General features: G+C 45.7%; 1 protein-coding gene across 7 annotated transcripts in view; it reads left to right on the top strand.

The window, feature by feature from the left end:
- The window catches only part of CA12 (carbonic anhydrase 12), a 50,146-nt gene extending 27,663 nt beyond the window's left edge, over positions 1 to 22,483 (top strand). Inside the window, exons 3-11 of one of the 7 annotated variants that reach the window (XM_079125715.1) lie at positions 3,733 to 3,912; positions 4,755 to 4,900; positions 7,795 to 7,890; positions 8,704 to 8,767; positions 9,143 to 9,300; positions 10,813 to 10,939; positions 20,355 to 20,366; positions 21,232 to 21,319; positions 22,076 to 22,483. In XM_079125715.1, coding sequence (XP_078981841.1) covers positions 3,733 to 3,912; positions 4,755 to 4,900; positions 7,795 to 7,890; positions 8,704 to 8,767; positions 9,143 to 9,300; positions 10,813 to 10,939; positions 20,355 to 20,366; positions 21,232 to 21,319; positions 22,076 to 22,145 — 941 coding nt within the window. In that variant the 3' untranslated portion in view covers positions 22,146 to 22,483. Of the gene's footprint in view, positions 1 to 3,732; positions 3,913 to 4,754; positions 4,901 to 7,794; positions 7,891 to 8,703; positions 8,768 to 9,142; positions 9,301 to 10,812; positions 10,952 to 12,464; positions 15,213 to 17,285; positions 17,718 to 20,354; positions 20,367 to 21,231; positions 21,320 to 22,072 lie in introns of those variants that run through there. The other 6 variants (XM_079125714.1, XM_079125717.1, XM_079125716.1 and 3 more) reach the window with 6 other exon arrangements.
- The last annotated feature ends 1,705 nt before the right edge of the window (positions 22,484 to 24,188 follow it).

Raw genomic sequence — 24,188 nt, 5'->3', positions numbered from 1 at the left:
AGTAGTACAGGCTGTGAATTCTACACTTTCAAAGCTTGGAGATAAATTCATTTCACGCCTCTCTACTATTATATACATTGGGAAATTACTCTCTCTCTCTCTCTCTTTTTTTTTTTTTTTTTTTTTTTTGGTACTGGAGGTTGAACCCAGGGCCCAGGGTGTTCTACTACTGAGTTATAATTCCCCAGCCCTTTTTTTTTTTTTTTTTTTTAAATTTCTGGTCCTGGATAATGCAAGTCCCATGCCCTGGGACTTATAATCCCCACTCAGAAGTCACAAGAGGCATTTTGAGCTGTGCCACATTAATCTCTTGTTACATTTCAAAACAGGAATTCCATCTACTTCTTTTTGCCTAGAGCAGGAAAATCCATGAACTGGAAAGAAATAATACCTTGATTTTATTTGGGTAAACAAACTGTGAGATACACATGATCTCCTTTATCATGATCATGGGATGAATCCAACCAACTGAAGAGGTGAAGTCAAAACCCAAAGCAAAGTCAAGTGTTTACAGTAGCTGGAAAGAAATTCTGCCTTGAGAAGAGTTGCTCCCAGCAGAGGTCTTTTGGCAGCAGGGCACTTGGCAAGAGTGTGAAAACTGAGATTCAGTTGAAGAATTGCAGGCTGCAGTGTAGCCGCCCGCAAGTCCAGGGCTACTGTAACCACAAGTCACACACAGGTCCCACAGAGACTAGGGGCAATCAAGAAGTCCGCCACAATCACTCTGGACGTTTGTTGATCTGGTGGCCACCCTGTGGCAACTCTATCTCTCACTGCAAGCTACAAAGACAAGAGGTTTGGGCTGGGGTTGTGTGGTCCCAACCACAACCCCTCCTCATGCAGGTCAACTAAAAATTAGGAGGGTACACTGTGAACGTGAGCAAGTGATTCATTTCCTCCTCTTTTCTGAAGGGAAAAATATGTAGCGGGTTAAGGAGGGTGCTCACTTGCCCTGAAAAAGATCAAGCAGGAAAATAGTCATGAAAATCCAGCTCAGTCAACATGTGAGGGCCTGCTCTGTGCCCAGCATCCTAGGAAATGCAGGGATAAATGAGACACAGCCCTGGCTTCCAAGGAGAGTGCAGGAGAGGGAGGACACACGCATCTAGATTTTCTTCATAAGAACTGAACAGGACAAAGAAACGGCGACCCAAGCAGGGCAACTCTGTTTCTAAGCCAAAGTCTAACTGCGAACAAATCATTTAATCTCAAATTTTTATCTATAAAATGGGGCAATTCTCGTCTTCCTTGGATGGAAATTACTAAAATAAAACAACAGAAGTGATAAGGATAGTGATGACGGGGAAGCATAGAAAAGGCTCTTTCGACAGGCTGCTCTCAGGGCCCTGACTGGCGCCTGAGGGTGTGCTTGCCTGTGGATGGCAGCCAGGATAGGAGCAGCTTCCTAACGCAGACACCGTCGCCTCTCTAGCCAGCTCCAGGAGCACCAGTGCCCTGCGCCCTCATTCCCGAAGTTGCACAGGTGCTGCCTTGGCCTGAGTGACACTCTCAACTCATTCTAACTCACCTGGTGCAGAGGGTGAAGGCGCTTAGCCCTGATATTCTTAATAAATTTCAGAGCTGAAGAGCCAGAAAGGACCTTCTAGAACACAGCGTCCCACCCTCCCATTTGTGCCAAAGGCACTGGAGGCTGCAGCAGGGAACGTGACCTGCTCGCAGCTGCTCTCCCTGGCGCGGGACAGCCAGTGCTGCAGTCTTGTTCTTTGGCCGCTTCTCTTTCCGAGGAAGCTTTTGTCTGGATGCTATTCTTTTTAATATCCTTAGTCTTTCCTGCTTCTAAACACCTCATAAAGAGTATTTCAGGTACAATTAATAAAAATTCCACCTTATAAGCATTTCCCAAGCTCTTTGATCTTTGGGAGAAATGATAACTAACTGCCCATCGCGCACAGGGTCCTACTCACGACTTGGGTTTACAGAGAAGGAAATGAGCTGTCCCTGGTTTCCAGGGGCTCTTGTTTAGTCAGCACTAAAACACCCTCTTGAGAAACCCTTTGGACTTCCACTCTGGGAAAAATCCTAACCCAGTTCTCTTCAGTCAAGTGCACAAGAAAAATTCTTCTCAGTGCTACATTTCTTTACTTCCTGAGTTTTCCCATTCATGCCTAGCTGGCAGCTTCTGTCTCCCTGGCTGTGGGCCCAGGTAGTGCTGTGAGCACAGAAAGGTTGGCCTCTCTGGGGAAGTCCTGCCACCCTGCATCTTTCTGACCTTGGAGTTAGCGTGGTGCCTCATGATGACTTCACTCTGCTCCCTGATGCCACTAAAGAGTTCAGTTTTGCTCCTAGCTAAGTAACTGTTATGTCTCCACTTTATCCCTGGAGTGAACACTTTGGTATCCTCCAGATTCTTTCTCACCACATTGCCACATTGGTGTAGTTGAGTTGCTGAGTCTGGGTTTTTAAGATCTTGAAATAAAAAACATGTGAATGGACACTGGCAGGCACAAAAGAGAAAACTGGTGTTTAGTTTTCTATTGAAGTGTGCTGCTTTCTGTGGAAGTGTGTTCCTTCCCCTAATCTAATTCACACCCTTCCCTGTGCCCATATTCTGATGAATGGACCTCTGATGGCTTGATTCCCAGCCTGGAGAAAACCCAACAGGGCACCATAGGTTCTATCCTAACGAGCCATGACATGCCAATTATTTGCTTTTCTGGAGAAACCTCAGCTTGAAAATCTATTTAATTACCATGGGAGATAATCTTTTAAACACAGATTTACATTCTTTAAAGATTTTCCCTGTGGGAGTAGGATAGTTTATCTGAACATGGGATGTTTATTTTCATTTCCAGAGGAGTGACTACTATCTGGTAGTTAGTAAGAAGCTTGAGCCCTGGAAGATTTTTGTTTTTCAGTCTGTTCCTCATCACTGATAATTTGTCAATTTTATTGTAATAATTAGTTTGTAGTATTGTCATACATTTCTCCAGTGGAAACCCTGCACCTGGCTCTGTGATTCTGGGCCTATACTTGACATTTTTCATCATCCCTGTCAGGTTGGGCTCTGCACTCTAGAAGTGGGTATCAGGAGTTAGTGTCCTCAAGGATTTCCTATCATAAAGGTCACACCTGTAAATCCACATCCTACCTGGGGCTGTGGTCAGTCAAATACCATTTTTTCCCCACCTGGCACCGTCCAGCAGATTCATTAAATTCTTCCCCATTACAATGCCTGCTTGGATGAGCAGGCTGCTCCGATGTTCAAACCTGATGGCCCCAAGACCCAGAGCAATTCCTGGCTCATAATAAGTGCCCAATAAGCAGATGGTAAATTCCTGAACATCAACAGTCTTCCCGTGGAGAGGATGTGTATTGTGTCATCATAGGAACATTGTATGAAATCAAGCTGAGTTTGGGAGGCCCAGACTCTGACATGGGCTGCTCTAGTCTTTCATTCTTCACATCACTTTTTATTTTATTTTATTTTAACATGGTACTGGGGATCAAACCCAGGGCCTTGGACATGTTAGGCAAGCACTTTACCACTGAGCTACATCTCCAGCCTCATTCCCCATATCACTTTAATGGCAGGTGATCTTGAGATGTTTGCTGGACCTGATTCTGTAGCCTGGGATCTCTGGGTTTTAAAGAGCTTACCTTTGGGATTAAGGAAAGAGTCTGGAGTAATTGTATTGAACATGGAATTAGGAGGAGAAGAAAAACGCTTTGTGGAAAACGGACTTAATCTTGGGGTTGAATCTCTCCTTCCAGGTCCTAATGGGGAGAAGAGCTGGTCCAAGAAGTACCCATTATGTGGGGGCCTGCTGCAGTCCCCAATAGACCTGCACAGCGACATCCTCCAGTATGATGCCAGCCTTGTGCCTCTTGAGTTCCAAGGTTACAATGTGTCTGCCACTGAGCAGTTGAACCTGACCAATGATGGCCACTCAGGTAAGTGAGAGACCCCGGAGACCTGAAAGGGTAGGTCTGGCTTCCCTTGGCTCCCTGGCCTACCCTTTTCCCCCTGGCAGTGAGGGGGCTCCCCTGAGGCATCCAGGAGAAGGGACCTGGGGGCACGGGGACCTTTGAGGTCTGCCTGGCCCACTCTGTCCAGCGGATGCTGGATTCAGGTGATTCTGACAAAAGAAGCACATCTCTCAGGATCAGGGAGGAGACAGCCTGAGCTCCTTGGTCCACTGGATGCAGGAGTGAATTTTGGGCCATTATGAACCACTCAAGAGACCTTGCAGTTCTATTGTGGCAGTGGGCATCTAGGCTTCAGAGTCAGACACACCTGAATTTGAACCCTGGCTTGACTATTTTTGAGCCATCAGATTCTGGGTAAGATTTAAACCTCCTTGAGTTTTCATCTGGAAAATGGACATTTTGATAAGTCCCATGAAGATTAGAGATTAGGTGTGTCAGGGTTTGGCATATAATAAATGCTTCACAAATAGCAATTGTTGTTGTTGTTATAATTCTAAAACCTGGAAGGTACTTCACAGACTGTTCTAGCTTCATAGCCAGGTGTTGATATATAAAGAAACATCCATTACTGATCCAGTGTTAGTGCTTCCAGAATCACTTTCCAAGAGGAACCATGAAGCTGCTGGAGTTGCTTTAGGGAAATGGGTGTTCTTGGGGAAAGGCCAGGCTTCTGACCTGCAGGCTGCATCTCTCTAGTCTGCACCTTGCTGCAGCCACCCACTTCTTCTGGACCCTGGGCAGGGTCACCTATCTGACTGCTCTCTGGTGCTGCTCAGGGCTCTGAAGGCTGCCCCTCCTTTCCCCAGTGAGACTGATCCTGCGCTCGGACATGCACATCCAGGGCCTCCATTCTCACCGATACAGTGCCACCCAGCTGCACCTGCACTGGGGGAACCGCAATGACCCCCGTGGCTCTGAGCACACCATCAGTGGGAAGCCCTTTGCTGCTGAGGTGAGTGAATGACCAGTGTGGCAGAGGCTGCCTGGTGGCAGGTGGTCTGGCACCCACTTCACCTGGCCGGTGTGTAGGTAAGCCAGGGAATGGGCGGCAGTCAGCGCCTGTCAGCAGCACTGGAAGGTAGAGCTGCTCCAGTCATGCTATAGTTCACCTGTTGGTGTCCTGGTCCCTCCTTCCTGTGAACAAGCTGAGTTTGTCTCTCTTTTCCTGAGTGATGTTGCTGAGAAGGCTGGGTTCCTGGGATGGCACAGAGAGATGCACATATTCCTTTTCTAGACACCTTCCTCCTCTCTGTGCAGACCAAGAACTCATCAGCCTGCCCGGCTGATGCATCCCACTGCTAAATCATACCAGGTGCATTGCTTCTCCAAACTTCACAGTCTTTCTCTACATGTCATGCCATTTAGAAATGTCTTCCCCATCTCGTTTTCCCTCTCCCTAGACATGGATTGTGCTTGAGAACATGGGGACAGGGCCACTCTTCTACTTGACCAGAAAACAAGGGATGTTTGGCACTGTAGTACAGGGCATCACAGCAATCAGAGGCTCATTTGGTATGTCAGCTTTGTGTTATGTCACCTGGAGGTGCTAAGCCAAAATGTCAAAGGAAATTGAGAAACAGCATTTTTCCTGTACCACAAGTGTGCATGGGGTGAGACAGAGGGGCTCTAAATTGCTCCATTTCAGAGCTCCTGTAGCACTGAGCTGGGGATGTGGCTCCGAGTGTTTACAGGGAAATAAATGCAAGGGATAAATGCTACAGATCAGCCAGGGGAGTTCTTGGTAAATAATAGCAAGATGTTTCTCTTCTGTTCCTAACTGCTGAACTGCTTAATGTCTCAGGCTAATTATAAGTCTGATTACAAGCACGGAAGGGATGTGATTCTGGTTGATCAGATGGCACTACTGGAGGTTCACAGATTTCAGAGCAGGCCCTTCCCTGAAGCTCGAGAACTGCAATTTCTTCAAGGCTAATTGCAAGGTGGAGGCTTCTATTTCCCCCATGGGGAATAAAGAAGGAGTTTAGGGTGTAGGTTGTGAGGGTTTGTGCATTTAGAAATATTTCTAGTAATTGTATTTTTTTGCTTTAATTAAGCTACATCATCAGACCAAGAGCCTGGAAAAGAGGGACCATAGATGCCAATACTAGATTAGGGTGATCTTAAATGACTGATTCTCTAGGAGAATCTTTGAACGTAGTGATTCTTCTAGATGGAGACTATAAAAGAAGTTTCTTGAACCCCTCAGCAGGAAAGTCTATTGGGCCTGGATTAGTCTTCACTTCCTTTTGATTTAATCTGAAAGCATTTAGAAAACTGCTTAGAGCTCAAGTTCAAAGGTCATTTGTAAAAAGAAATAAGGACACTGGGGGTTTAGCCACATCGAATTCCACTGTGTTTCTCAAGGTCATGCCAGGCCAACATGGTATGTGGGAAAGATGGTAAAGCAGGGACAGAAATCCTAATTAGGGAACTCAAAGAAGAGATGATTTGATACAGTTTATTAAGATGAGAAAGGACCACTTAAAAAGTTCAAAATGGGGGACTGGGGATGTGGTTCAGTAGTGAAGTGTTTACCTTGCATGTGTGAGGCCCTGGGTTCAATTCCTAGCATCACAATAAACAAAAAAAACCAAAAAATCAAAACAGCAACGAAGACAAAAAAAAAAAAAAAAAAAAAAAAGTTCTGAATGGGAACTCTAAGCTATATTTGATAAAACATGCTTGAATTATATTTCTAGACACAAATGATAGGAAATGAGATGAATGAAAAGGAAAAGAGATTAAAATCTAAGTGAGTCATAGTGTCAAGGATAAAGAATCAATAAAAATACATGTATTGTGTATGTAGGGCTATCTACTAGTAACATTTTTTTGAAGGCCAGGTTACCACACCTTTAGGATTTAAAGTCAGTCTGAACATTGTCAGAATTTGTCACAGCAGTGGTCTTTTTAAAATTAAAAATGTTTTATCAGAGTATCATAAGCATACATAGTAATTGGGTTCATTTTAACAAGGCCTAGGGCCTTGCACATGCTAGGCAAGCACTCTGCCACTGAGCTGAAGCCCCAGCCTACACCTAGACTTTTTAAATCCATGACTTCTCAAAAACATATCTTTTGCTTACCTTAATAATGACAAGTAATTTCTGTTCTGAAAAAAGTGAGTTTAGAATTTTATTTTGTAAAGATAGACATCTATGTACATGGAATAACTTTGCCCTGTGGCCTCTTAAAATATGCCTGATGGAATCCTTTATAAATGCCGTGATATAGTTGGGTGGTGGTGCACACCTGCAATCCCAGCGACTCAAGAGGCTGAGGCAGGAGGATCACAAGTTCAAGGCCAGCTTCAGCAACTTAGGGAGACCCTAAGCAACTTAGCAAGACTCTGTCTTTAAATAGGAATACAAAATAGGAATTATAATTAAATTTCAGCTAGAGGTTTCCTGCCCCACCTCACTGCTTCTTGATCAAGTGCAGAGAGCCCAGGGCTAAGGCTAGGCAAGCCACAGGCTCCAGAACAAGTAGGAAAAATCAGAAGGGGACAAGATTCTAAGTACTCAAACTTCTCTATGGCTAATAAAAAACCCATTTTTTCTTTCATTTGTTTATTTGTTCATGTCTATTGCACATCTGGTACTTTCCAGGTGCCCTATCAGATACCAGGGGTCCAGTGAGTGAGTAGTAAACAGTCTGCCCTAGTGGAGATTGAAGTTTGGAGAGGACTGAGGGAAAAGTGGGTATGCCAAGAGGGAGGGTCAGTTTGGTTGGGGGAGGGGAGGGACAGGTGTCTATCCTCCCAGTTGGATTCTAGTCTCTAGCAGAAGAGAAAGGTTCCTGTGAGAATCACTCATCCCCTGACAGGCGGCTTCTCTCCCACTGCAGCTGCATATTGTCCATTATAACTCAGATCTGTACCCCAACGTCAGCATTGCCAGTGACAAGACAGAAGGGCTCGCTGTCCTAGCTGTCCTCATTGAGGTAAGAGATGTTTAAAGGGCTTTTATGAAATTTGTAGTGAGGACAAGTTTGAGATTTAGTGTTTTGTTCTGCGCAGACCAAAGGTAATAAGCTGCTCCTTTATGCTTCTCCATGTTGCCTCCAAAGCAGGGATATTCCTTTTGGTTCCTTTCTTGGCCTAGAGGCCAAATGGAGAGGAGAAATGTCTTTTGTGACATTGGAAAAATGAGACCCAGTCTCCAGCCTTGTTGCACGAGGCACATAATTTGCTCAGTAGGGGAGGACCTCTTGGGAAGGGCATCACTATGCTGCCCTGTCAGATGCCCAAGCCCCTCCTTGACCTCCAGCATCCAAATTCCATCCTATATATGGACCCCAGAGTGAACTCTACTCAGAAAATGGAATCATCTTCTGATTAGCTTGCATTATCCCCCAAGGAGGCAGTATGCACCTCAGTACCCAATGTGCTTACTTCTCTGGCTTGGCTTTTGTGAACCCGGGACTCTCTTAAGTTCTGGGTTAGATGGATGTGCTAGTTGTGGCCTCCAGGCTCATGTACAGATAATTGGGAGCATACTCTGTACCCCATGCCACTCAAACCTGATGCCTTCAGCTGAAAATAGGAAGTTCTTTGAAGTGGGATAGCAGGACAATTATACTAACTCCCAACAGTCTCTGACCCATCCTAACTGTCCTAGTAGGGTGGGCTCTCAGGGAGGACCAAGGGGCAGGTGGCTGCATACCATCAGCTAAGCCCTTCTGAGCCAATTGTCAGTCCAGGCTTAGTCCACAGAGTATTCCATCCCAGCCAAACTTGTGTGGTTTCTGTTGCAGATGGGCTCCTTCAATCCATCATATGACAAGATTTTTAGTCACCTTCAACATGTAAAGTACAAAGGTAAGGGGCCCTCTCCTTATTCCTTCTCCACTGGAGAAGGATACAGTCATACCGTGTGACCTTAAGAAAAACAATGCAAAGGGAAGGTGCCTTCTGAGTTCACCAGGGTAAGGGCTTTAGGTTGTTCAAAAGCATATGATAGGGCTGGGGATATAGCTCAGTTGGTAGAGCACTTGCCTCGTGTGTACAAGGTCCTGGGTTCAATCCCCAGCACCCCCCCCACACACACACACACAAAAAGCATATGACAAGGTCTTTGGGTTGGATGACCCAGAAAAGGGTGAGTTCACATTTCTAGGTTCAGTCACTATGCTTAGCTGCACTTCTGCTGTTGGGGGGTGAGGCTGACACCATCTCCCCAACATGTCTCTCCAGGTCAACAAGTGCTCATCCCAGGCTTCAACATTGAAGAACTGCTTCCCGAGAGGCCTGCTGAGTACTACCGCTATGAAGGGTCCCTGACCACACCTCCTTGCCACCCCACTGTGCTCTGGACGGTTTTCCGAAACCCAGTGCAAATTTCCCAGGAGCAGGTAACTGTCTGAGCCAGAGTCCCCATGGCACCTTGGTCCCCACCACCAACCATATCAAAATCAATGATTTGATCTCCTTGCTTTAGAGTTTCACTGGCAGCTATTCAAAAGCTCTCCAAATATCACCGGTGCCTGAAAACACTGCAGAAATTATAGGCTGAGCTTCAGAGAGGTGCTATGAAGTCAAGCTAGGAAAATGAATGCTTGTCTCCACAGTTCTTTAAAAAAAAGAGCTGAAAGGCTGCATTTGTTAATATATTCCTTAGCAACTGGGTGGTATTCATTGCTCAGGTCAGGGAGAGCCTGGTTCTTTTAGAAGGCCAAATAGAGTTAGCACCAGGTTAAATCATTGCACAAATGGGGCGTGTGATTGCAGCAGTGAGTGAGCTCAGAAGCTCAAGAAGCTCAGTCTAGTGCAAAGTGGGGTACAAAGTCCTTAGCAACTGTCTCTAAGCCTCTCACATTATAGATGATAGAAATGAGGGTTAGAAGCGGGATCATTCTCTGGTTAATGACAAAGCTGAAATCCAAAGTCAGGCCTTAAGGGTTTAAAGTCACAGCTCATCCCTCTCTGCCACAACTTAAAAGCTTGAAAAAGAAAACTGGCTCTCCAGGAGCCAGAGCTGTGCACCTGCTCACCCCCACTTCAGCTTCATGGTCCAGGACAGCCCTCACTGTTGCTCCTGCCTTTCACTATCAGCTTCTGAGCTGAGAAACCTAGATAAATTGGCAGCAGGTAGGCGGATGGGAGCGAGGACATGATGAATCAGGAGGTGAAATTGTGGGGAAGCAGAAGCATGCTAACCCAGAAACTGCCTTGGCAACCATTATGTAATCTTTGTGGGTATGTGAAAATGCCAGGGAACCAGTTGTCAGATGACCTGGGAACCTCTTAGCTCCCTCCTTTTATTCTTCTGTGACTACTGGACTTCAGGCCCCTCTGCTTTAAGAGTTGGTTTTTTGCACACACGTGTAATCCTAGGGACTCAGGAGGCTGAGGCAGGAGGATCACAAGTTCAAAGCCAGCCTCAGCAACTTAGTGAGACCCTGTCTCAAAATTTAAAAAATATAAAAAGGGCTGGGATGTGGCTCAGTGGTTAAGCACCCCTAGGTTCAATCTTCGGTACCAAAAAAAAAAAAAAAAAAAAAAAAGAGGAAGAATTGGGTTTCAGTTCAGCTTTATGGGAAGGCAACCTTCATGATAGGCTAAGGAGCCCTCTGTCCCTCCAGCTATCCCTCTATGGGGGCACATTCTGGGCAAACCAGGGGCCAGCAGCATAGCCCTTCTCTGGAGTTTCTGCAGCTGGGAATTGCCAGCACTTACCAGCACTCAGCAAGACTCCCGTGGAAGCAGGAAGAAATAGTTCTCTGGCTTTCCCAGTGCTTTCTATTGCCTCCCACCAAGCATCCCACAGGCTAGTTCCAAAGGCTTCTCCCGGGGGCTCTCTTTAGGGAGGCCAGACCAGGGAATATCACTCTGCCCACAGGGTATGTTTCTACTCTTTCCCTCAGTTGCTGGCTTTGGAGACGGCTCTGTATTTCACACAAGTGGATGACCCTTCACCCAGAGAAATGATCAACAACTTCCGGCGGGTCCAGAAGTTTGATGAGAGGCTGGTATACATCTCCTTTCGACAAGGTAAGTGATGCAGTGTGTGTCTGGTGACAGAGCTCTGTTTCACTCCAAGTGTGTCTCTGGCACTGGTGTCCTTAGGAGATTGGCTTTTACAGACAAGACTTGTAGCTTCTCTTCCTAGACTTTCTTGGCATCAATGGCTGCAGCCATTCTGCCTAGGCCTAGCCAGGTGATTCCAGCACCACCAATGCCAACAGTGCTCCTTTGTAAGACTGTGAGAATCACCACAGCCATGGCCACCAGCAGCTCAAGGCCTAGTGTAACAGGGCCCATTGGGCATGAAAGCACCCTCCTCACTCGGCCTGTTTGTCTCGTCTCCTTGGAGCCTACATAAGCACAGGCATACACTTTCCAAACTGAATGAAGCTTCATAGTGTGGTGTATTCCTAAGGTAAATGGGGCTCACTCTTTCTTTTAAATATGTAACTTCCAGGTCAGCTCAGAGCCTCCTTCTATACTGCTGGAAGCTGGGGGTTGGGGAAGGTGATAAGGGAGCATTTTGGGGACCCATACCCTTCTTCAAACTTGAGTTCTTTTTCTCACTATTGATTCTTGAGCTTCTCCCAGCTTGGAAATCTTTGAGTGGTAAGAATCATGGCAGGTCTGTGGAAGTTCCACTTCATCCTCTTATGTCACTCATGGACCGACTGTTCATATTTAAAGATGACCCCATTAACTCACTTTTGAGAGAATCCGTGCCCCTCATCTCTCCTGTGCACTTTTTTTTTTGTTCCTTTCTTATGATGTGAGATTATAACTATGGTCTCCTCAGCATAGTTGTGTAGATAAAGATTGTATTCGAGGTCCTTGTCAGAAAGCTTTAGAAATGTTCCCTTTTGAATTTACCCATTCACATGATCAGAATGATGTCCTCTGTTAGTTTCTTAATTGAGAACTGCCCAAGGATTTGTGTTTTGTGTTCTGCTCTTCAGATACCACTAGTTAATTCCACTTCCCTTCTTTCCTTGGTTTCTCAGTCTGCAAACTGAATCTGTGAATAATGACCCCTTGTTAAAAATTGAGAACCTAATAAGATGATGACTACCAACTTCTTTTTCTAGGAAATGACCCCAATGCCTAGGATGCTTTCCTTTGTGATCTATTCTGTATACAGCATTCCCTTTTCCCATTCTTCTAAGTGGAATATATAGAATTTAAGGATTAAAAATACTCCAACTCTTAAATAAATTTTTAAAACCATGACATTCTGCTGGGAGATAAGGGATTTTGTTGACATTGATCAGGTAGAATTTTGCTTGTGATTCAAGGGTTCTATGTTTTTGAAGCTAGTCTATACACATCACTGGAAATGAGGTAACGAATACTTTCCCTACAGTCAGGGAGCCTTGGTCCTGGGTCTCATCTTATTTTCTCCCCTGTGTATGATGAGGACAAATTGCATCTCTTTTTCAGCCTTGGTTTCCTTGTCGCAACATGCCAGGTCGGATAAAGTGATCTTTTCAGTGCTAGTATGTTACGATTCTAAAAATGGACACTAACAACTGTCAATCCTAACTTTACATTGCAGGGACAGTGTTTGAGGGCAGTTACAGAGGATCGGAAGAAACCGTGCAGGAGTTTGATTATGACACCTAAAAGTAACCCCCACTTGTAATGATGGACTGTGGCATTGGGAATAATTAGCCATCTTCTTAGACTGGCTCAGGTCTAAGCAACTGCTTGTAGACTGGGCAGTGCAGGCAAGTCTGTAGCTGAGCGCTTCTGTAGATTTGTGAGTCTGGCTGGAGTAGATTGAGAGGGCTCTAAACAGAAGCTTGCAGACCAACTCATAGCTTAGGACATCAAGATAAAACCCAAATACAGCTTTGCCACTGACCCTCCTGCATGGCTTGACGAGAAATGTTGCTTCCATAGCCCAGGCTGGGCTCTGCTTTCTCCTTGGAATGAGAATCCATGGCAGTCCAAGGCAAACGTGTTCATTTGGAGGCTGATTATAGAAACTTGGCCTGAGTGTGCCCCTCCCTCTTACTTCCAAAACACAGTAGCAAACAGGGCTGCTTCCTGAGGAGGAATATAGAGGCAGTCCCTCTTGGTTTGAAGACCCAAACTTCATCTGCCCAGGGTGCATGCATTCTTGAGGGCCTCTCTTGCAACTTGGAGTGAGTCTCAGGCTGTGGTTTGTTCTTTCAGGTTTATAGTGTGAGTCCACTTGTCAGCATGAACCTTGAGCAATTTGGACTTGATTATTTGCAGACTCTTCCACTGAGGCATATTTGTAATGAAGAGTCTGGTTTATTCAGGGTTTTCTCTGAAAGTTAACAGGAGTTTTGGAGTCAGAAAATTCTGTTGGGAAAAAAAAGCTGTGTCAAGGAAACAGGAGAGAAGGTGCAGGGAAATAAGCAGGAATGAAGGTGGAGGAGGGAAACCTGGGGTTTAACAAATGGAGACACTTATGACTGAATCATTGAACTTGACCCTGTATTTTAGACTGTGTTCAGGAAAGAGTGCAGGACCTGCTTTCCATCCTTAAGGAATTTACAGTCTAGCCTACAGGGTTTCTCAACCTTGGCACTATTGACATTTTGGGTGGGAAAATTCTTACTGTGGAGGTGTCCTGTGTACTGGGGCATTAGTAGCATCCCTGGTTTCTACCCACTAGATGCCAGTAGCATCTCCCCATTTTGTTGTTTTTTGTTTTTTGTTTTTGGTTCTGGGGATTGAACCCAGGGGTGCTTTACCACTGAGCCACATCCCCAATCCTAATTTTTCATTTGAGACAGGACCTTGCTTAGGAGCCTTTCTGAGTTATTAAGACTGGCCTTGAACTTGTGATCCTCCTCCCCTCAGACTGCCAAGTCACTGGAATTATAGTTGTATGCCACGGCACCCAGCACATCTCCCCATCTGTGACATCCAAAAATGTCTCTAGACATTGCCAAGTTCTCCAGGGGAAGGGGGGTAAAATGACTGAACTGTGAACCACTGCTCCAGGTGTTGTTCAGTGACTTCTAGGCCCCAAACTGATTTTTTTCTACTCATGTCATAGAATTCTAGAGTTGTATATCACTGTTCTTTATTATATTATGGCATGAAACTTTCCCTCTAGTAATGGTTACCCTTGCAACAATAATGCTGATGTAAGGAGGAACAAGCAAACTCAAGAAAAGCCGTGACCACCATCTTCCTTAGAATTTGAGTGTATATCCCATTGTTTCCCCCTCTTTTGGTACCAGGGAGTGAACCCAGGGGTGTTTAACCACTGAACCACATTCCCAGCCCTTTTTATTTATTTTTTTAAATTTTTGAGACAGAGTCTTCAATAAGTTGCTTAGGGCCTCACTAAATTGCTAACACTGGCTTTGTGAACTTTCCATCCCCTTGCCTCAGCCTCCCAAGCTGCTGGAGAGACAGGCATGTACCAGCTGTATATAATTTTTATATAATTGGGTAAGGCTAAGAGAAATGGAATGAGGGGAGAACTAATCTTAAGAGAAGTATACAACGCCCCCTTTATCAGGAGTCCAGAATCTCATCATATCTCTTCTCCCTTCCTTTTGTGTGAGATTTTCTCTCTTGTAGGTTATTTCTCACTGCCTTTGGTTAAAACTCTTAGTTTTAAAAAAATTTTATTTTTTTGTGGTACTGGAGATTGAATCCAGAAATGCTCTACCACTGCACTACATCCCAGCCCTTTTTATTTTTTTATTTTGAGACAGGATCTTGCTAAGTTGCTGAGGCTGGTCTTCAACTTGCAATCCTCCTGCCTCAGACTCCCAGTCTTTGAGATTACAAGTGTCCACCACTGTGCCTGGCTAAAGGCTTATTCTGAATGGGAAGATGAAAGTCAAACTGGGCACTTTTTCCAGCTCTTGAAATGTACCTTTTTGAAGGAAGATATGACATTGTCTTCGAGGAGGGCTTCTGGAGAGGGGAATCATCCTTGGACCAGTTCAGGTTCCATGGAAGTCAGCTACCTATGTAAGGGCAGAGGAACGATGGCAGAGGCAGGTGCCTATCCCAGGGGCCGTGGCTTAGGGCTTTGGCCCCACCCTTGGTTCCTTCAGGTTGACCTCATCCCAGCCAACGATACCAACTCTGGGTTTAGATAGTATTGGTAACAAAGCAAGAGCTTGTCAAACCTAAATGCTAATAGTATCCAGCCTTTTTCTAACATGTCAGTGCAAGGGAAACTGGAGGACAAAAAAAAAAAAAAAAAAAAGAGGCCAAAGGTTTCTATAATCATGTCTTTAGGTGACCTGCTCTGAGCATTTGCATGTCACCTGCTGCAGAGCCAGAGCCAACTTAGGTGCATTAGGACAAGCACGGAGCGCTGGTCTGTAGAGCAGCACAATTAGACTCTGCTTGACCCCAAGGGACCATGTAGTTTTAGAAAACCTTAAAAGGAAAGAAAAATCTTACACAGCTAAGATGGCTAATTATCTTATCTTTTGAGACTAGGATATACGTGCCTTGTGTTTCTTTAAGTTTATATTTATTAATAAAAGTTATTATTGAATGGAGGAGGATCATTGATTCTTCCAAAGCATCCAAATAATGATCAGAGGAGTTCCTACCTTCAAATTCCCAGACCTGGATTGGGGGGCTGCTCGGGTGGGAGCAACCTTTAAGTGTGCAAAGTGAGGGCCCACTCCCTTCAACATGCCACACGCTTCCTGAGCACAGCCCTGGTTGTGTACTGTGGGGGACAGAAACCCCTACATGGAGCAGACCATGTTCAGGGACAACAGCCCGAAAAGGAATCAGGCAGAAGTTTGGATCCCCCCTTGGTGAGGACCCAGCTGACCTTCCCACATCAGCTCCCCATGGCACCCATCCCTGCCCTCTCCGCCTCAGCCCCACCAAACTGTAGGGCCTCCGTTAACAGGGCAGGGGCTCTCAAGTGCACACACTGTTCCCTTTGGGGCAATTCTATGCCTCCTTCACAAACTAAGTTCTAATCGCCTCTTCCCAGAAGTCCTCCCATTCTGCTGGAGGTGACCTATAGTCTCCTTCAGTGCAGCCTGAACTACTGATCCATCTCTGATATGGGGCCTGGCACACAACAGAGTAATTATTTGTTACCAAATGGTAAAAACAAGAAAGAAGGGGAGAAGAGAGAAGAAAGAATACATATTATACACACATTGCAAGCTCCTTAAGGAAGGGATGATTGATGTCTTACTCATTTTTTATGCCTGGCACTGTGCCTGGTGCTCATTATAAGCTTGCTGAAAGAATATAACTGACCTGTCTCTCTTCCCCTTTCCTCAGCAGTGATTTACACATAAGCCTGGCCAGTTGTCAACTTTTCATTTGATTAAATCTTATTTTGTTCTGTTCTCAATTTGCCAACAGTGTTTAAATCAACCCACATATTTAAGAGAAACTAAAGATCAAAACTTACTGTCATGTGTTGAAGGTCTGCGAGGAAGCTGCCCAGAGATCCTGCCATGCTTTCTGTTGCTCTGACTTGATGGGACAAAACATCACCCATCATTTCTTCAGCACAGACAGCCTGGGCCACTGAAGACAGTCACAGGGCCAAGGGCTGGCATTTAACCACCCCTGCTGCTCCAGGATTTAGGCCCCTGAGAGCAGTGTGGTTTTCTGTTCTGGGCCTGCATTCCTGCAATTTGGAAGGCAGAGACCTCAGTCCCTACCACAGTTGTATAAAACCAATTCCCTCATATAACCTGGTGGTGTCTCTTTGGCAGATTTCTTTGTAGAAATGATTTCCTTGCTGGGTTGCACAGTGTTAATAAGGACAATTCCCAGTTAAATATGTCCTCTGATGGTAGCAATGCTCTGTGGTTATTGAGGACATCTTCCTTGCTTTTTAAAAAAATTTTCAATTTTTTTGTAGTTGTAGATGGACAGAATGCCTTTATCTTATTTATTTTTATGGGGTGCTAAGGATCAAACCCAGTACCTCACATGTGCTAGGCAAGCACTCTGCCACTGAGCTACAGTCCCAGCCTCTTTCTTACTTTTCTTACCAAGGATCATCTGAAAAGAACACAAGCATTAAAGCCACTTGACTTTATGGTTTATAATAGAGCATAATAATAGCGATTTTTTACCATCCTAAACTGGATTTCATGTATTTAAATGATCGAACCCCTGGTAAACCTAAATTCTCCTGGCCTCTTATATAAGACTAGAGATTGCTAACCACCCATTCGTGTATGTGTTATCACTATGTGACATGTCACCTACAAAATCAGTCCATGCTTCACAGTAATACTTTGAAAGGAGAACAAGAGTATTCCATAATTAAATAGCATTGTAAATAGAGCTAGAAAATACTAAAGTATTGTCCCAGGAACCCCAAGTTGTGTAAACAAGGTGCTTGTTCCTCGAGCTGGACTTATCTGTGTTTATACTTGAGGCTTCAGAAGACCTCAAAAGCAGTTAACCAGCATCCTCGGGCCAGCCAGATGCCAGTGGAAGACGAAGCTGCCGAGCCAGCCAGAACAGGTAGTAAGGCCCTGGTGGCGAGCAGCCCCTGACCCTCTCCAGGTATCTGCACCTTCCTAGATGGGGTGTGTGACGATCTAGTTCTGTATCTGTGATTTCCTTTTATGTGTCGCACTGCTCTATCTTGGCTCGCCCTGAGTCATGCCCATGAGTGCTCTGTGGCCAGCAAGCAGCTCTCCCACGTTTGCATAGCACGTGTCCTCCTACCACTAGCTCAGGAGCCCTTGCCATTGAGTTCTTATCTAGTGGCTCTCTCAGGCCACCTCTGTGAACTAGCTGTCTCTGTTTCTCCTGTCTGTCTCATTGTTCTTCAGGGGGGATTGCCTGTTTCAGTCTCCATTTAGAAACAAACCACTTCTTTGTTTATCTGAACAAAACTTTCTCTGACTGTTCCCTCTAGACACCATCTTTGATGCCTGTTCTCTATGTCAGCCCGAAGACAGGGCTACCTGACTCAGGCTTTCCTATAAGACAGGCTTTGGCTTCTCTCTCCTGGCTCCAGTTCTCCAGTCGCCTTGACAGTTCTCCCTGCGCTCTGGAAGTCCCGTAAATTTTCTCTTTCAGTCAATGCTTTGGTTCTGCCTCCAACGGAACCCAAGTCCACAGGGTCGCACGTCCTAGGTGGTTGGTGCTGCCTCCATGGGCAGGGGCCACACTGCAACCTCATCTTCCTGCCCCAGGCTTCATGAGGAGGTGGAACTCGCAGGTCACAGCCTGGGGGCACTCCTTTTCCTTAGCAGTTTAGATTCTTTGCTTGCTCATTTGAACTACATTGTTTTTGCTGCCTCTGAAAAGGCACCTGTCCCAGTCTTTGGGGCTTTCCTTGTCTTCATGGCTGTTGATTCTCATTGCATTGTTTTTAAAGAGAGGCAATTTAGTCCCTGTCAAGTGGTCATCCAGGAGCAAAGGGCCCAGATTAGAGCATGAGATTAAATTATGCTGCTGTCTGTAGGGCCTATTCCAATCAAAAGCAATGCAAAATGAATGGGGGGAAAGCCAGACTCTGCCCCCAGCGAAGCCACCAAGTGAGTTCATATGCTCTGGAGAAATGTTCTATCCCAAGGGCCTTGCTCTCCATTGACCCTGTTCAGCAGACTAAGACTACAGGATGAAGTCACCTCCTCTAGGCACAGATTGGGACTGCTCAGCTGTTTGGAGGCCTGTGTGACTATTTGAGGTGACTGGTAAAGACATGACTAAAAACAGTCCAGTTTGAACAGACTGGCCAACTGGTCAGGCTTGCTAGTAATAGTCTTTATGTGGTGAGAGCTGGGTGGGCACCACAAGCTTCTGGAACTTTAGAAACAAAGAACAAAAGTGAATTTCATTCAAGGGCTTGGAAAAGAGACCAACATCAGTGTTTTTTTTTTTTTTCCTTAAGACCCCAAGAATCAAGGCCTCTGAGTACCTTTAAACAAACAAGCAAGTACCACCACCTCCCCCAAAAAACCAACATACCCAAATACCAAGTTGCACTGTGCAGAGGCTACAGGCAGGGGACAGAGCCTGTGCTGTACAAATACCTACATCACCAGATGGAGACTCCCGCCCTAAGCCCCTCCCGAGCCACAGTCTGGTTCTCATGTTCAGGTTACAAGAGGAGGCCTGGGTAGGGAATCTGCCCACGGAGCCCTTCTCTCTGCCCCTTGGGTGGCCGTGAGCTGGTTGTGGTGGCCAGCAGGAGCAGGGAGAACAGGACACTCTGTCCTTGGGAATAGCTCCCTCCATGCCTGCTCTGCTTACCCTCATAGCAGTCCAGGATCACCGGGAGAAGCCAGATCAAGGACACACAGGGGCCAGCCACACAGCAGGGATGCTCTACAGGCTCCATGTGAGATGGCAGGAGAGTAGGGAAGGAACACAAGCCTGATGGACCCTGGGGGATCAGCTAGACTCTGGCCAGAGGACAAGAGAAGGGAGGGAGTAAAACGTCCACCTGTAGCCTCAGGCCTGGTTCCCTGGGTGTCAGTGCCCTAGAAGTAAATTCCTGGCCCTCTGCTGGCATCTCACATTTTACCAGGACTGTCCCAGGGTTTCAGTGTCCATGGTAGGTTTTATGGGAACAGGCTCTTCTGTGTTTCGGGCTGGGTGGCCACCATCTTCTTCCAGTGTGAATTAGAACCAACACACCCGCCTAAACACATATACACAATTTCTGTAGAGATCAGAACACCACAAGAGAAGAGGGTAAATGTACACAGAGACTTTCTTTAGATGGAGGATCCGACTGGGAGAAAGGGGAAGAGTTGTTAAGAACTTGGAAGCGTCAGGCTGGGGTGGCCCAGAGAAGACGTCATAACTGGGCTCCTCTGCTCACTCAAGAAGGTGGATTCACATGGGATGCTGTCCTGGGAGGTCCCCAGTAGGCCACCTGTGGAATTTCACCCTAGATAGCTGAACACTAATTCAGATTCACTGAGGACTCCTACCTAACCCACTCCATCTGTCCCCAGTTATGACTTACTAGGAGATCATAGTCCCCTGGTTCCTTGTAGAAGAGAAGGGAGGAAGGTATGGTGGAGGAGTTCATCTAGTAGGGCCAAGCAAAACCAGAACCAAACCATGACGACAGAGTGGGTCGGGTGGGGGAGAAGGCTGGTGGCAGATTCCTCACTGAGGAAGATGGGCAGGTACCAGAGTAGACAATAGCCTGCCAACTAGGCTGATTCTCAGCCCTCCTCATCTTCCCTCTTTGGCCACATTGTATTAAAAACTAGTCTTTCCTTAGCAAAGAAACTGCTGTGTTGAAGGAGCACGGGAAGGAGGAATCACCGTTTGAATCCCTCAGTGGACATTCCCTCCACTCTCTCCACAGTCACCTGAGTTGAGGGTGACCACCCCTAGAAAGGGCTGCAGAAGCCCTGCATCACTGACAGAAGTTGAGCTCAGTCAACACACTATTCAGATCCAGCACAGTTGGACTCTAGATTAATTTCTAATCTTTTCCTTCCCCTTTTAATTGGAAATCCTGTCGACCCAGGACTGAGTGTGGGTATGTGGCCAACTGGCCGTGCATGCTGCAGCTGGGTGACTCCTGTGATTCTTAGCGTGATCTGGGTCTGTGATATTTCCAGCTCATCCTCTCTGCTTCTCTGTGCTGTTGCTGGCTCCTGGACTCCTCCTCACTGAGTGTCACCTTTAAATCACTCTCTAATTCAAAGATGAACTGCCAATCATATTCCTCTAATGAAAAACCTAATCACTCTACGGCATGTGTACAAAGAATCTACTTACGACCTTCACGGTGGGAGGGAATTGCCTGAAACATACCTAAGCCCAATGTGGAGGTCAGGTGACAGTCCATGTGACCTTGGCAATGGGCTTGATTTTTTGGGACTGTTTAGGACTGTGCAAAGGAACCTGGCGATAAAATTGATAGACATTCCAATGGGCCTTATATCCAGAAAGCAAAGATGGAGTAAGATCTTATTCTGTGGCCCAGGGTTTCTCAAAGTGTGGTTCATGTACCATGTGCATCAGCATCAGCTGGAGGTGCTTGATGAAATGCAGATTCCTAGGTCCCATGCCAAATAGATCGAATCTGGGTCTCTGAGGGTAGGGTTTTTTTTTTGTTTGTTTGTTTTGTTTTTTTTAATCTGCATTTTGGACAAGCTTTCCAGATGATTGTTGTGCTGGTTTGAGAAACCCTGCTGAAAACCACCACATGTTGCAAATGGCTCCCTTTAAGTACTCCAGCCAGTCCCACTAAGCCAAGGACCAAAATCTGAGACTAGAGATGGGGAGATTTTATTTTCCTGAGGATGATTATGCAGCCGGGACATGATTTCTCACTCATCTACTGTGGGATGAGATAAAGGGGAGGGGGAATGTAACTGTGTCCACTGCCTCTCTACCAGGCATCATCCTTTCAGTGGCCTTGGCTGGCATTCTTGGCATCTGTGTTGTCCTGGCAGTGTCCATTTGGCTTTTCAGAAGGAAGAAGAGGTGAGCTGGTTTGGATTTGAAATGGGAAGGGGTGGCTTATGTGTCCTTTATGATTGGTCCATCTGGAAGACAGCCTTGCAGAATTAAGAGCCCCTGTTGTCTGGAACAACATAGCCTAGCAGTGCTGGCCCCACACACCCTTCCAATGGCCTCCTTTGCAGAAGACTCTGATTGTTCAAGGGTCACTGTGCTTAGACTTGGAAGTGTGTGTACCAGCCTTGCTGCCATTGCTGATTAGCTGTGTGACCTTGGACGAGAGGTTTGAGTTGGGGTTTGTGCCTGAACACAAGCAGCTCTTCATACTAAGACTTTTCCATCTGGTTTTCCTTCTATAAATCCTAAAAGAAAAAATGAAGGAAAACCTCATGTCTTACTCACATTAGCTGTAAATGCTCTTAGTCCATGGTTTATTATCTTGTTTGCCTTTTCCTAAAACATGATTTATTCTTCCTGGTATGAAAGATAAAAAGGTTTCCAGGAACTATGAAGCAGGGGTAATAATGGGAATTCCTTCAAAATGCAGGTCTAGTACTTTCTGGTGTTCAAAGAACAGTTGGAAAATAAACAGGTTCCATTTTAGTTAATGCTTTATTTGGGGACATTCTCTCCCAAGGCCAACAGATTTGGGAAAGGTCCCAAAGAGAAGAATCTGACTTGTAAAATTCCCTCATTCCATATATGAGTCAGGCTGTTCTCTGACTTTCTCTCCCCTTTTTTTTAACTAACAATACTTGTTTGTTCTTATTGTTCCAGTAGCAAAAAAGGTGACAACAAGGGAGTCATTTATAAGCCAGCCATCAAGAAGGAGACTGAGGCCCATGCCTGAAGTCCCTGGCATTCCCAGATGTCCAAGGAAGGACCTTGTTTTGGACACTACATACTTCGGCTCTGTGAACTTGAAACACCTCAAGGTGTTCTCTGGAGCTCAACCTTCAAACACCCCAGACCTTTTGGAGTCTCTAACTGGACTTCCACTGTCCTGGTGACACTGCCACCCCCACAGTGATCCATGGGTGGGATGAGCTCTGGACCAGAAAGTAGGAACTTGAACTGACTGCTCTGTGTGAGATGGCTGCGCTGTTTGGATTCTGGGTCACAAACCAGGCCACCTGCTGGTGAGCTATTACGAGTTGGCAAACACTTCCATCCAGGATCTCACTTGGTGTACTTATTCTCCCAGCTTCCAGGCTAGAATGTGCACTTTCTGTTTAGGTGTGTGTTTGAAACTCAGTTTCTTTACTCCAGAGAAGTGTTGTCTCCCTTGGATTTCCTTCTGCTCTGATAAACCTTCAGTCTGACCTTACGACTGTGGGGGATGAATTGAGACAGAAAGGATCAGGATGTCAGAGAGAAAGGAAAACAAGAGATATACTGTGTAACATATTGGGCATCTTCATAGTCCTGTCTCTTGGGTTAGAGGCACTGATTGGACCTTAGAATAAGGCATTCTTAAATTCCATTTCTTAATGGGGACGAAAGGGTGACAGAAGGAAGACAGAAGAGAGAGGGGAGAAGGAATGGGAAGACAGACATGGTCTGGGAGAGTCTCTGTGGCATTAGCACTGGAATCACAAGTCATCTCCCAAGCCACCATGTGAGAAGGACTCAATGTTAAGTCCAACCCACCCTCCCATCAGTGGGGCAGTTGTATTTTATACTCTATAATTTTTATAAATAATTGTTCCTTGAAAATGAGTTACTTCCTCTCTCCTAGAGTAGACGTGAGTTCTGAGATGATTCAATCTGCTTTTGAACCTACAGAAAATAGGCAGAAGCAAAATGATTGTAGAACTTTGTCTCTCTTGCCCAAATGTCTTTCTCTCACTTCTGTGACTCCCTCACTGCCAATTTGGAATCAGGGATTGTCTCCTCTTCTGACTTTGAAGATTTCTTATCACGGTTTAGTTGAAATATATTTTCATGCTACAAGAGCAGGGAACTATCTGTGCAGGGGCTAGTGTGGTCCTGCTATTCCAATAATAATGGAATGTTGCTAAGATTCTCCATTGTTCTTCCTCCCCAAGTCACAAAGACTAAAGACTTAATTCTTTCCTCATTTTGCTCCCATACAGGTGGGAGCCCTGTATCAGTCAGTTCCATGACTTGAGAAAGGGCCACAACCACTAGCCCCTGCTTATAGTTCACAGGGAATTTTCTGGTTCACAGTCTCATTTTGACAGCATGGAATGTCCTCTCTTAAAGCACAAGTTTCTTTATAATATCTTCCTCCTTCTACTCCTCCCTCTGACTTGAAAAATTCTTTTTGTCACTGCCACAACTGTTCATAATGACAGCAAGCCCTATGTCTTTGTAGCCTGTTTTGCTATGCAAGTTTACAAGTGACCTCGTGGGGACTCAAATGTGTCTGTGTGTGCAGGCACATGTGCATACAAGACTTCTGACAGCCTGGGAGCCAGGGGTGGTATCCCAACCTTGCCATTACATGCCTGATGCATTATGAAATGACAGCAAAGACAACCCTCGTGACCAAGCAACATGAAATAGGTGGTTTCTTGGCCTTGGTTCAAAATTGCCAATCAGAAACTAGCAAAAACCACTCCAAAGCAGCTGGATTGTCTTTTCAAAACACCCTCTGTATACATGAATGAGTTCTGTGAGAGAACAGAGAGATCATTGTACCTGGCACAAGGGCAGGCTGTAGAAAGGGAGACTCACTGGAAGGTGAAAACGGTGGCATTTCTTCTTCCTTCTTCCCCGTCAGCATGGCCCAGGTACTCAGCCCTCATGGCTGAGATTAATCAAAGCCAGAAAAAATGCTCCAAGAATCAACACTGTCAACTTCTTTGCTAATCCTGCAGGACTCCTGAAGACCCAGTTTTCCTCAAGTCTTACTCATTCCACTGACACC

Source organism: Sciurus vulgaris (assembly GCF_902686455.1).
Source record: "Sciurus vulgaris genome assembly, chromosome: 2".
NCBI lineage: Eukaryota > Metazoa > Chordata > Mammalia > Rodentia > Sciuridae > Sciurus > Sciurus vulgaris.
The sequence above is the reverse complement of the archived record's forward strand: the minus strand, read 5'-3'. Positions and strand labels throughout refer to the sequence as shown.